The sequence below is a fragment of the Pelophylax lessonae genome, assembly GCF_965119305.1.
Source record: "Pelophylax lessonae genome assembly, chromosome: 4".
Lineage (NCBI taxonomy): Eukaryota > Metazoa > Chordata > Amphibia > Anura > Ranidae > Pelophylax > Pelophylax lessonae.
In genome coordinates this window covers 305,150,743-305,165,199 of record NC_138771.1, presented here as the reverse complement: position 1 = coordinate 305,165,199, position 14,457 = coordinate 305,150,743, and the positions used below count along the sequence as shown (strand labels likewise).

At 44.7% G+C, this 14,457-nt stretch overlaps 1 protein-coding gene across 1 annotated transcript in view; it reads right to left on the bottom strand.

Annotated features, from left to right (window-relative positions):
* SLC5A8 (solute carrier family 5 member 8) overlaps positions 1-14,457 on the bottom strand; it is a 205,381-nt gene that overhangs the window by 18,246 nt on the left and 172,678 nt on the right. The window contains exons 26-27 of the mRNA XM_082253567.1: positions 13,505-13,591; positions 549-760 (exon numbers count right to left, since the gene is read on the bottom strand). Of these exons, the coding sequence (XP_082109693.1) occupies positions 549-760; positions 13,505-13,591 (299 nt within the window). The remainder of the gene's footprint in view (positions 1-548; positions 761-13,504; positions 13,592-14,457) is intronic.

The following is a 14,457-nucleotide window of genomic DNA, read 5'->3' as shown; positions in this document are numbered from 1 at the left end:
TAGTGTCAGCAACAATAATATTTTTTTGGCATCACCAGCAATAATATATACATTTTTTCCATATTATTATTTGCGCTAGGGTATTTTTAGGATGAATAGCTTCAAAAAAATGCCAGTGCACTTGGCAGAAACAAAACACATAGCGTTTAGGAGCAATTTGCGTTTTTTTTTTTCTGCCAGAAAAATGCTCTCAAATACGCAAAACCGAATTTTTTTTTTTTTCCACTAAACGCTGAGCTTAAAAAATGCCTGTAGACTGCCTAATGTGCATGGACACATAGGATAACATCAGTTGATTCCACAGGCAAAACGCTAAACAATGCTCAACAGCATTTTTTTTTTTCTAAGCCAGTGTGGATGGAACCCAAAGATTACAGTTTTATAGTTGATTAATTTGTGTATCAACTAAAGATTCATACATGGAGAACTATACTGTTTCAACTTTAGACTTATATTTTGTCCTGTATATGAAGTGTTGTATACATGAGTTTTATAATGCCATAATTAGGAGGAAATATTATATGCAGAAACATGCAAAGTTCACTGACCTTGCACTGCCATCAGGCTGCAATGCTGTGGGCAATATAGTCAATGGCGATGTTGTAGTTGAGGTCCAGTTGGCATCTTCCATGATAAAACTGCATCCTGCAGTTGAAAGTGGAAGTGGTCTGCTTCTTTCAGGAAGTGGAGGATAGATATGGGATCCAATTCCAATCCACAGAGTCACAGAAAACCCAGAAATCAACCCCACCACTGCACCCTGCAGAACAATATATATTGTTAAATTAGATCATTGTTTTTGTTCTGCATAAACATATTGCCTTGACTCATTCATTTACTGCCAAGGATAGCCTCAAGTTAACTTAAGTATTTCTACTTTTTTTTTTCCTGGTATTTCATACAGCTTCCAACAAAAGACAATCAACCTACAATAAATACCCCATTCTGAGTTTTAGATTTCACCATATAAATAGGTCAGCAAATCAGATTTATTGTTCAGCACAAGCACAGACACCTCACCCAGGATCCTGGCTCCAGCATGTTTTGCCCCCTACTGGTGCTTAAATATAGGGCATGCTTAAAATAAATCCCCAGAAATCAATTTTTGCAAACTTACATTAGCTCAGCTTGGCTTAATGGAAGTATCCATATCTGATATCCAGAGGGCTGATCAGTATGCTGTAGTAGTCATACAAAAAGTAATAAGCATGATCTTCTGGGTGCTATTCCAGTGGCTTTCCCTTTGCATACTGAACACATGGAGTCATTCCTTTGCTACCAGAGCATTGATAAATTGTGTGTGGGAGGAATGGATCCCAGAGGAGTTAAGGATTGTGGTCTTAGAAGTAGTGATGAGCCGTACACCCCCCCGGTTCGGTTCGCACCAGAACACCGAGAACAGGGGAAAAGATCATTAGAACATGCGAACTCCATTGAAGTCTACTGGACTCGAACTTGAAAAATCAAAAGTCCTCATTTTAAAGGCTTAAATGCAAGTTATTGCCCAAAAAAAGTGTATAGGGGTCCGGGTACTGACCTGGGGGACATGTACCAATGCAAAATTTGTTTTAAAAAATTATAGTTTTTACAGGAGCACTGATTTTAATGATGCTTAAAGTGAAACAATAAAAATGAAAAATTCCTTTAAATATCGTGCCTGGGGGGTCCCCTTAATGTGCCTGTAAAGTGGCGCATTTGTGCAATGTATGTAGCCTTCTGCAGCAATACTGACATTTCTAAAGGAAAAAATGTCATTTAAACTTGCTTGCGGCTGTAATGTATTGTCGGCTCCCGGCAATACAGATAAAAAACATGAAAAAAACAGCATGGGGTTCCCCCCCAAAGTCCATACAAGACCCTTATTCAAGCAAGCAGCCTGGCTGGACAAGATAAGGGGGGGGGATGAGCGAGCGTGCCCCCCCCTCCTGAACCATACCATGGGGAGGGTGCTTTGGGGTGCCATGCCATGCTTTGGAGTACCTATAAAAGAGCTGTGACAGCTCCTTAAAAGGAAAGGGGCGGGTACACCATCCAATTGCATCGGCCCCTCCTCCTCCCTCCTGCTGCCTTCTGGGACCTGGGTGTGTGTCCCAGAAGACGACGGGCCATTCAGAAAGCGACTCGTGCATGTGCAGTAGGAAACCTGAAGGCTTCACTGCTGGTTTCCTTTAGTTGCAATGCCTGCACCTGCACCCGAGCCGATGGAATTAGCTTCAGGGGCCAACATCGTGGGATTCCTGGACAGGTAAGTGTCCTTATATTAAAAGTCAGCACATACATTATTTGTAGCTGCTGACTTTTAAATTTTCTGTTTAGAGGCTGGAACTCCACTTTAAGCTATAGTGGTTTTGGTGCTAAGTCCCCATTCACACTAAGGCGACCTGTGAGGCGACCTGGTCGCCTCACAGGTCACCATAGGTCACCTTCCATAGGGAAGCTGCGGACCCGTTCTAATAGGAGCGACACAAGTCGCTCCGACTTAGAAAAAGGGTCCGGAGCTTCTTTGGGGCGACCCGAAGCGACCGTCATAGACTTCAATGTTATGAAGTCCGTGCCGGCCGCTCCGAGGTCGCGGCGCGCTGCTCGCACCCCGACCTCGGAGGTCGCCCCGGGAAGTAGCGTCGCTTGTATGTGAACGGGGCCTAAGAGAGTTTGTTTAACTTACAGAAAAAAAATAAAAAAATATTTGTGGTTTTGTAAAGTGCATTTTATTAAGGCCCCATGCACATAGGGCATCAGAAAAAAACGAGCTGCAGAGCCACTTCTAACGCCAGGAAAAGGCAGCTGTAAAAACGTGCTTTTAGTAGCTTTTTTCCATTGGCGTTATTACAAGTTTGGCCACGTCGGCTTTTAGCAGCGTTTTTTCTGCCTCCATTCAACATCAATGGTTGCCTAGGAGCCGTCATTGATACGGCTTTCAGCCCGTTGATTTGAATGGAAGTCAAATCACAAGTCGGATCTTAGAATCTTGAGGGGGAACTTCATGCCAAAATAGGAAAAAAACGGCGTGGGGTTCCCCCCACACCGAAAAGACAGTGTGGGGTCCCCCCCAAAGTCCATACCAGACCCTTATCCGAGCATGCAGCCCAGCAGGCCAGTAAAGGGGAGGGGATGAGTGAGCAGCCCCATCCCCCCTGGACCATACCAGGCCACACGCCCTCAACATGGGGGGTAGGTGCTTTGGGGCAGGGGGGGCTCTGCACCCCCAACCCAAAGCACCTTGCCCCCATGTTGATGAGGACAAGGGCCTCTTCCCGACAACCCTGGCCTGGGTCTGGTATGGACTTTGGGGGACACCCCACGCAGTTTTTTTCGCGTGGGACTCCCCTCAAAATCCATACCAGACCTGGAGGGCCTGGTTTAGAACCTGGGGGCGACCCCCATGCCTTTTTTTCCCATTTTGGCGTGGAGTTCCCCCTCAAGATTCTCAGAGCGCAAGTCGCACCACAAGTTGGATCATCCTGATCTGACTTGCGATGCGACTTCCATTTAAATCAATAGGCTCCCATAGGGAACCATTGATTTTCACATTAAAAATAAAAAACGTATAATGGCTTAACGCTGTATAAGCAATGTTAAGCAACGTTATTCAGCCTTTAGCAGCGTCAGACGTTTTTACAGCTAGATGCTTCAGCTCCAGAACGCACTGGTCCTGGGTTTTCTTTGCAGCTATTAAACGCCTATGCCACTTGGAGCTCCTAAAAGCTCTATGTGTGCATGAGGCCATAGAATAACATGGATGGGCGTTTTGCAGCTGCAAAAAAAAAAAACGTCTGACGCTGCTAACAGCAGCTGCAAAAACACCCTGTGTGCATGGGGGCTAACCGTTGTTCAAAAAAAAATATATATTTTTTTTTGGCTTCAGTAATAACCCTCAGCACTGAGATGAGCGCCAGCAATAATAACCCCCAACATCAGTGTCAGTGGCCACAGTAATAACCCTCAGCACTGTGGTGAGCGCCAGCAATAATAACCCTCAACATCGGTGTCAGTGGCCACAGTAATAACCCTCAGCACTGAGGTGAGTGCCAGCAATAATTACCCCCAAACTCGGTGTCAGTGGATGCAGTAATAACCCTCAATGCTGAGGTGAGCGCCAGTAATAATAACCACCAACATTGGTGTCAGTGGACGCAGTAATAACCCACAGCACTCAGGTGAGCACCAGCAATAATAACCCCCAACATCAGTGGCCACAGTAATAACACTCAGCACTGAGGTGAGCACCAGCAATAATAGCCCCCAACATCGGTGTCAGTGGCCACAGTAATAACCCTCAGCACTGAGTTGAGCGCCAGCAATAATAACCCCCAACATCAGTGTCAGTAGCCACAGTAATAACCCTCAGCACTGTGGTGAGCGCCAGCAATAATAACCCTCAACATCGGTGTCAGTGGCCACAGTAATAACCCTCAGCACTGAGGTGAGCGCCAGCAATAATAACACCTTACCTTGTATAAAACAGATTCTGTTCCTCTAGTTTACAGAGGCGGGAGAGGATCACAGCGGTGCTGTATAGTGAAACAGGAGCAGGAGTGAGCTGTCATACTCTTCCCACTGGGCTGCATGCAGGGACTCATATCACCCAATCACCATGCACAGTGCTGGGAGGAAGGGAGGCGGCTCCTCCGCCTGTGCAAGTAGCCAAGGATTTTACCCACCCCCCCCCCCCCCCCCATCCTGGCACCGTGCACACTGCTGCTGTTAAATTCACGTTTTTGTGAGTTTGGGCATTTTCTTTCTGCCCTCAATATCCCCTCTATGTTATCCAATGTGTCTATGCACACATGGATGTTTTTCGTAGTTATCAGCAGAAGAGTTTATAGGCTGTTTTCTAAACGCTTTAAAATTGAGTACAGGAGAGGGAAATCTGACCACAAAAAACACGCATAAACACTCATAAACACGCATAAACACTCATAAACACGCATAAACACTCATAAACACGCATAAACTCTAGGCACATTTAGCACTTTAGTGTTTATTTATTTCAATGGCCAGAATAAATTAAAATCCTGGCCATTGAAACAAATAAACTCCCAAACTCCAAACTCTGTTAAACTCTGCTAAACTCACCTGAACTGTTTTAAAATAATGTAGCTTAGGTGAGTTTATAACACTGATTTTCTCCTATCAGGATAACAAGATAACAAGAAACCAGTGTGCATGAGGCATGGTAGTGTGCATGGTAGCACCCGCCCTGGCTATATCTTTTGTGAGTAAAGCTGGATACACACTATACAATTTTCTTTAGATTTATTTCCTGTAGATTTACCAAAACCATATAATATGAAGTCAAACCTAAACACTTTCAATTTGTATGCAATCAGGCAGGCCTTTGCACTACATAGTTGAAGGTGAATCTAAAGGAAATGAAACAACAAAAGTTGTGTAGTGTGTATCCAGCGTAACATGTAAAAAGGTCAGCTGGACTGCCACCACTGGTGTATCAGTTGTGTTGTGTTCATGGCCCAAAGCCAGCTGCCAATCCAAATGTCTATCAGAGACTGCAAATGTTGGAATGCTCATACTGAAGTCAACCTACCTGTCTAGGATCCTTATAGGTCGATATGTTTACACAACACTGCCATGTCTATAGGTAAATGATCCCCTCATCATATTTGGTATAAATGCTATAGTAATGGATGGTTTAATATCAGCAGTGAAAAGAAAAATTCTTATATCTAAACTAAAATAACCAGAGTTTAGGCTCTTGTGAAAGATCATTTCCGTAGGTCCTACAGTGATTAACCTCTTGCCGACCGTCCATCGTAGTATTACTCCAGCAGGGCGGCTCGGCTGCGCAAAACCACGTAGACCTAAGCTGAAACCCGATCTCTCTGTGCCTGTCACAGAACCATTCCCCCACACAGTCAGTAATCACATGTAGGCATACATTAACCCCTTTGATCACCCCCCAGTGTTAACCCCTTCCCTGCAGTGTCATTATTACAGTAACAGTGCATATTATTTAGTACTCATTACTATATTAGTGTCACTGGTCCCCAAAAAGTGTCAAAAATGTCAGTTAGGGGCCCGATCTGTCCGCCGCAATGTGGCAGTCCCGCTAAAAAACGCTGATCGCCGCCATTACTAATAAAAACAAAAAAATAAATACAAATTCCAAAAATCTATCCCATAGTTTGTAAACGCTATAACTTTTGTGCAAACCAATTAAAATAAGCTTTTTCAGGATTTTTTTTACCACAAGGATATAGCAGAATACAAATTGGCCTAAACTGATAAAAAAATTGATTTTTTCAACTTTTTTTAATTGGGAATGTTTTATAGCAGAAGTTAAAACATATGGCGTTTTTTTCAAAATTGTCTCTTTTTTGTTTATAGCGCAAAATCTAGAGGTGATCAAATGCCATCGAAAGAAAGCTCTATTTGTGGGGGAAAAAAGGACATAATTTGTATTTGGGTACAGTGTTGCATGACTGCACAATTTGTCATTAACCACTTTAAGACCGCTCACAGTAATATTACTGCGGCAAAGTGGCTCGTTATCGTCTGACGACGTAGTACTACGTCGTCAGACACTCCCCCTTCTGGGCGGCGCTTGCGCGCCGCCGGAGGCTCGCTCCCGCTGTTTTCATTCACAGCGGGAGTCGGGCCAGGGGAGGAGCAGCGGCGATCGCCGCTGCTCTTACCCGATCGTCGGGGATCGAGTCTGGAGATCCGCCCGCTGTGTGTAAACACAGCGGGCGGATCTCCATAGTGACAGGAAGTGACAGATCGGACTGTTCAGCATAGCTGGACATCCGATCTGTCCATGACTCACTCATTTACCTCCCCCCCTACACGTCAGTAAGCACCAGGCATACATTAACCCCTCCCTCTCCAATAAAATTAACCCCTTCCCTGCCAGTGTCATTTTTACAGTAACAGTGCATATATATAGCACTGATTACTGCAGTAATGTCACTGGTACCCCCAAAAGTGTCAAAAATGTCAGTCAAGGGTCCGATCTGTCCGCCGCAATGTCGCAGTCCCGCAAAAAAAATCGCAGATCGCCGCCATTTTGCGTTAAAAAAAAACACCAAAAATGACAGAAATCTTTCCCTTTGTTAGTAAACGCAATAACTTTTGCGCAAACCAATCAAAATACGCTTATTGCGATTTTTTTTTACCAAACATAGGTAGTAGAAAACAAATTGGCCAGAAATTTTTAAAAAATTGGTTTTTACATCTTTTTGGGGGGGAATTTCATATAAAAAAATGTTAAAAATATTGTTATTTTTTCAAAATAAACGCTTTTTTTTGTTTATAGCGCAAAAAGTAAAAATCGCACAGGTGATCAAATACCACCAAAAGAAAGCTCTGTTTGTGGGAAAAAAAGGACGTAAATTTTGTTTGGGTACGGCGTCGCACGACCGCGCAATTGTCAGTTGAAGTCGCACAGCGCCGAATCGCAAAAAGTGGCCTGGACGGAAGACAGCAAAATCCTCCGGTGGTAAAATGGTTAAAGGAAGGCAGTGCCGAATCGCAAAAAAAGCTTCCAGAGCTGAAGTGGTTAATCTTTCTTGCTGTTTGCAAAACCTTATTTTATAACTGTAATTTTAAATTTTATCCCTTTTATTTTTTATAGTACTACATTGATCTGTGGTTTGACCTTTTAATAGTTATAAATTTGCTTTAAGGCCTCATGCACACTGGACGTTTTTACAGCTGCTGTTAGCAGCGTCAGACGTTTTTTTTTGCAGCTGCAGAACGCCCATCCATGTTATTCTATGGCCTCATGCACACATAGAGCTTTTAGGAGCTCCAAGTGGCATAGGCGTTTTACAGCTCCAAAAAAAACCCAGAAACTGTGGGTTCAGGAGCTCCAGCGTCAAGCTGCAAAAAACGTCTGACGCTGCTAAAGGCTCCATAAGGCTCCATAACGTTGCTTAACGTGCGTTAAGCCACGTTATACGTTTTTTTTCTTCCATTCAAAATCAATGGTTCCCTATGGGAGCCTATTGATTTGAATGGAAGTCACACCGCAGGTCGGATCAGGGTGATCCGACTTGCGGTGCGACCTGCACTGTGAGAATCTTGAGGGGGAACTCCACGCCAAAATGGGGAAAAAAAACGGCGTGGGGTTCCCCCCCAGGTTCCAAACCAGGCCCTTCGGATCTGGTATGGAATTTGAGGGTAGCCCCGCGCCGAAAAAACGGCGTGGGGTCCCCCCCAAAATCCATACCAGACCCTTATCCGAGCATGCAGTCCGGCATGCCAGGAAAGGGGAGGGGACGAGCGAGCGGCCCCACCCCCCCTGGATCATACCAGGCCACACGCCCTCAACATGGGGGGGGGTGTGGGTGCTTTGGGGCAGGGGGGGCTCTGCACCCCGCACCTCAAAGCACCTTGCCCCCATGTTGATGAGGACAAGGGCCTCATCCCCACAACCCTGGCCGGTGGTTGTGGGGGTCTGCGGGCAGGGGGCTCATCGGAATCTGGAGGCCCCCTTTAACAAGGGGGCCCCCGATCCCGGACCCCCTCCCTATGTGAATGGGTATGGGGTACACTGTACCCCTACTCATTCACCCCATAAAATGCAGTGTATGGAAATGACGACAGGAGACGTTTTGGAAAATTTATTAAAAATCTTCATCCGGCTCTTGTCCTCTCCGGGGGTCTTCTGCTGTCTTCTCTCCGAGGGTCTTCTGCTCTTTTGCTGTCCGCCCTTCTTGTCTTCTCCTCTCCGGGGTCTTCTGCTGTCTTCTCCTCTCCGGGGGTCTTCTGCTGTCTTCTCTCCGAGGGTCTTCTGCTGTCCGCCCTTCTGCTGTCCAATCTTCTTGTCTTCTCCTCTCCGGTCTTCTGCTCTTTTGCTGTCGGCTGTCGGCTGTCGGCTGTCCTTCTTCCTCCGGTCCTCCTCCGACAACGTCTTCAGCGATTATGCCGGCCTCTGGTCTCCGCAGCTTATTATATAGCCATTAGGGGCGTGGCCGCCAGATGACGTCATCTAGAGACCACGCCCCCTTGTGTCACAGGTGACGTCACCTGTGACACAAGGGGGCGTGGTCTCTAGATGACGTCATCTGGCGGCCACGCCCCTAATGGCTATATAATAAGCTGCGGAGACCAGAGGCCGGCATAATCGCTGAAGACGTCGTCGGAGGAGGACCGGAGGAAGAAGGACAGCCGACAGCCGACAGCCGACAGCAAAAGAGCAGAAGACCGGAGAGGAGAAGACAAGAAGATTGGACAGCAGAAGGGCGGACAGCAGAAGACCCTCGGAGAGAAGACAGCAGAAGACCCCCGGAGAGGAGAAGACAGCAGAAGACCCCGGAGAGGAGAAGACAAGAAGGGCGGACAGCAAAAGAGCAGAAGACCCTCGGAGAGAAGACAGCAGAAGACCCCCGGAGAGGACAAGAGCCGGATGAAGATTTTTAATAAATTTTCCAAAACGTCTCCTGTCGTCATTTCCATACACTGCATTTTATGGGGTGAATGAGTAGGGGTACAGTGTACCCCATACCCATTCACATAGGGAGGGGGTCCGGGATCGGGGGCCCCCTTGTTAAAGGGGGCCTCCAGATTCCGATGAGCCCCCTGCCCGCAGACCCCCACAACCACCGGCCAGGGTTGTGGGGATGAGGCCCTTGTCCTCATCAACATGGGGGCAAGGTGCTTTGAGGTGCGGGGTGCAGAGCCCCCCCTGCCCCAAAGCACCCACACCCCCCCCCATGTTGAGGGCGTGTGGCCTGGTATGATCCAGGGGGGGTGGGGCCGCTCGCTCGTCCCCTCCCCTTTCCTGGCATGCCGGACTGCATGCTCGGATAAGGGTCTGGTATGGATTTTGGGGGGGACCCCACGCCGTTTTTTCGGCGCGGGGCTACCCTCAAATTCCATACCAGATCCGAAGGGCCTGGTTTGGAACCTGGGGGGGAACCCCACGCCGTTTTTTTTCCCCATTTTGGCGTGGAGTTCCCCCTCAAGATTCTCACAGTGCAGGTCGCACCGCAAGTCGGATCACCCTGATCCCACCTGCGGTGTGACTTCCATTCAAATCAATAGGCTCCCATAGGGAACCATTGATTTTGAATGGAGGCAGAAAAAAACGCTGCTAACAGCTACTGTGGCCAAACGTGCAATAACGCTAGTAGGAAAAGCTACTGAAAGCACGTTTTTACAGCTGCTGTTTCCCGGCGTTATGTAAACAGCTTTGGAGCACGTTTTTATGACGCCCTGTGTGCATGGAGCCTAATTCACAATGTTATTTGTTTTATTTTCTAATATAATATATATATCAATAATGATACAAAACCACTCCAATTGTATCCTATTATTCTACAAACTCAATTCAAAAAAAGTTGGGACACTGTACAAATTATGAATAAAAACAGAATGCAATGATGTATAAGTTTCATATTTCAATAATATATTCAGAATACAACATAGATGACATATCAAATATTTAAACTGAGAAAATTTATAATTTTAAGGGAAAAATACGTTGATTTTAAATTTCATGGCATCAACACATATCAAAAAAGTTGGGACAAGGCCATGTTTACCACTTCTGGGCATCCCCTCTCCTTTTTATAACAGTTTGCAAACGTCTGGGGACTGGGGAGACAAGTTTTATTCTATTTTATTTCAGGTTCTTATATAGCGCTGTCAGTTTACATAGCGCTTCACATATACAGTGCCTTGCGAAAGTATTCGGCCCCCTTGAACTTTGCGACCTTTTGCCACATTTCAGGCTTCAAACAAAGATATAAAACTGTAATTTTTTGTGAAGAATCCACAACAAGTGGGACACAATCATGAAGTGGAACAAAATTTATTAGATTTTTAAACTTTTTTAACAAATATAAAACTGAAAAATTGGGCGTGCAAAATTATTCAGCCCCCTTAAGTTAATACTTTGTAGCGCCACCTTTTGCTTTGATTACAGCTGTAAGTCGCTTGGGGTATGTCTCTATCAGTTTTGCACATCGAGAGACTGAAATCTTTGCCCATTCCTCCTTGCAAAACTGCTCGAGCTCAGTGAGGTTGGATGGAGAGCGTTTGTGAACAGCAGTTTTCAGTTCTTTCCACAGATTCTCGATTGGATTCAGGTCTGGACTTTGACTTGGCCATTCTAACACCTGGATATGTTTATTTGTGAACCATTCCATTGTCGATTTTGCTTTATGTTTTGGATCATTGTCTTGTTGGAAGACAAATCTCCGTCCCAGTCTCAGGTCTTTTGCAGACTCCATCAGGTTTTCTTCCAGAATGGTCCTGTATTTGGCTCCATCCATCTTCCCATTAATTTTAACCATCTTCCCTGTCCCTGCTGAAGAAAAGCAGCCCAAACCATGATGCTGCCACCACCATGTTTGACAGTGGGGATGGTGTGTTCAGGGTGATGAGCTGTGTTGCTTTTATGCCAAACATAACCTTTTGCATTGTTGCCAAAAAGTTCGATTTTGGTTTCATCTGACCAGAGCACCTTCTTCCACATGTTTGGTGTGTCTCCCACTTTTTTGGAATGTGTAGCTCTCATGAAATCCAAAATGATCCAATATTTGGCATGACATTTCAAAATGTCTCACTTTCAACATTTGATATGTTATCTATATTATATTGTGAATAAAATAAGTTTATGAGATTTGTACATTAGTCCATTCCTTTTTTACTCACAATTTGTAGTGTCCCAACTTTTTTGGAATTGGGTTTCTATATTATAGGTCCACAAATCCTTGGTGTTTGATATCATATTTCCGCTAGAATAAGTCTGTCAAGAGCAAACACTAAAACAGTGGTCTCTAAGATGTGGCCCACAGGCCGTATGTGGCCCTTTGCCTGCCTTTATCTGGCCCTTGAGGCACAATTCCTCCCACGGATATGAGACACTATTCTGCCAATTGACAAAAATGGGGCACCATTTTCCCTACTGACCAGGGGCGTAACTACAGGGGTTGCAGGGGTTGCAATTGCAACCACTCCCATACACCAGAGGGCCTGTGCGGCTCCCCTGTACACCTGAATAGGGGGGGGCAGCGGAGGCAGCATGTAGAGAAATCACTGTCCTCCTTTTTCTTCCTGTAGCTGCAGGAGGAAAATGGAGGAGATTGGTTCTTCTGTATGCTGCCCCTGCCGCTCCATCCTATCCAGTTTACTTGTGTTCTGCTGTCTTTGGGCCCCCGTGTGCACCCCTGGTCCCCCCCCCATTGTGCTGCCCCCCCCCCCCCCCCGTGCTCATTTCCCTCTCCTTCCGGCTGCTGCAGGGGATGTCTCACAATAGAGAACCAGGAAGGGGTCGGTAAATGTGTAATTTACCAGCTCCTTCCTTTTTTGAATGGACAGAGTCATAGTCAGTGACATTGTAAAAAAATAAAATAAGATGATAAAAAATATTACAATTAAAGTACCAAAACATAAGAACTACTGACACCAGTGGGTGAACTTCCAGGAACGCAAAGGTCACACTTGGCATTCCACCACCTTGAGGAGGCAAGATGGCAGGAAGGGGGCCCACTGAAGAACTTGTGTAAGGGTCCCATTGCGGGACTGTAATAAAGGGCCCCACAATGAGAGTAAAGGGCCCCAGGATCAGTGGGAAGAGCCCCAAGCTTAAAAGGAAGGGCCCCAGCCAGGGGTCCGGTGGGCCCTTCATGGTATTTTGCACCGGGGCCCTGAAGGTTCTAGTTACGCCTCTGCCACTGGCACCAATGATGGAGCACTATTCCTATTCTTCCCACTAATACCAAATGTGGCGATGTTTACTCCCACTGATGCCACGTAAATTTCCACTCCCTTTGGCCACAGTCTGACCCCTCTAAAGTCTGAAGGGCAATAAACTGGCCCTTTGTTTAAAAAGTTTGGAGACCCCTGCAGTACATTTTTTTTTTTTTGGCAGGGTAGTCTCATATAAAAAATGAAAAGGTTTCTCAATTTAAGAAAATTCTTGTATGACAGAATACAACTCCAACTTTGGAAGTGATTTAGCGTGTTTTATTATATTGTAATGTATTCTTTTATTTCCGAGCATGCACAGTCTTGCTCTTATGATTTTTTTGCGATATAAATTTTCTAGCCTGCACCTTCAGGATTTGTTTTCTGAAAGTTGGAATCGGTTGTTGAAAGCACTATAATAATGATCAGATAATCGGCCGATCGTTCATCATACAAAATGTATTTTCAGATCTTCCTATCGTGTGTACGAGCCTTAGGGATGGACATGCTTGAAAAGAGATTTAGTTCATTGTAAAACAACATGTTCGATGGTCAGATACAATTAATATTGTCCTCTAAGGAGGAGGAAGAGGGCTTCTGTCTGAAGCATAGCTTGGCTAGAATTGGCTGTATATAATGCTCTTGTGGAGTTTCTGTAGAGGAGCAATGGGAGCATGCTTTTAGGTGCATTCTTGCATTAGAGGTCTGTTTGAGATGCATTTTAATTTTAAAGTCCTTCACAGAGGTTCCTGACCTCCTCCTAAACTCCTCTAAGCATTTCTGACAAGATCAAATGCTGCATACACAAGCTCCTAAAGATCTAGTGTAAATAATGATAGATTGTACTCACCAAGGGATTGCAGAAAGGGAAAAACATTCCAAGGGAAAAAAGTCCAAGAAGTGGACCTCCAATCATGGCAAATATAGATAAAGCTGCCTAAATGTGAAAATCAAATAACATTTTAGACTTATGACTCTGGTTAATAGCAATGTTGTCACATGTTGTCATTTTTTTATAAGGTTTAGTTGTGTTGTAATCTCATCTTCATTATTCTGTTTAATTAAGGACATTACATTACTATACAGTGCCTTGTGAAAGTATTCGGCACCCTTGAACTTTGCGACCTTTTGCCACATTTCAGGCTTCAAACATAAAGATATAAAACTGTATTTTTTTGTGAAGAATCAACAACAAGTGGGACACACTCATGAAGTGGAACAAAATTTATTGGATATTTCACACTTTGTTAACAAAGACTTGATTACACACAGGTGGATTCTATTTATCATCATTAGTCATTTAGGTCAACATTGGATCATTCAGAGATCCTCACTGAACTTCTGGAGAGAGTTTGCTGCACTGAAAGTAAAGGGGCTGAATAATTTTGCACGCCCAATTTTTCAGTTTTCTATTTGTTAAAAAAGTTTGAAATATCCAATAAATTTCGTTCCACTTCATGATTGTGTCCCACTTGTTGTTGATTCTTCACAAAAAAATATAGTTTTATATCTTTATGTTTGAAGCCTGAAATGTGGCAAAAGGTTGGAAAAGTTCAAGGGGGGCCGAATACTTTCGCAAGGCACTGTATGTTAATGTGTACGTAAACCTAAAATCTATTTTTTACCATAATAATGCCTCACTTTATACAGTTTTTTTAAAGTTCATCTCCAGGTGAAACTACACACATCAGCAGGTGTTTTCTGAATTTAATTGTTTGTGGGTTGATCTGTATACACCACCTGCAATGCTCTCAGTTTGTTGGGTGAAAAATGTAATCTACTACCTTACATTCAACTAGATAA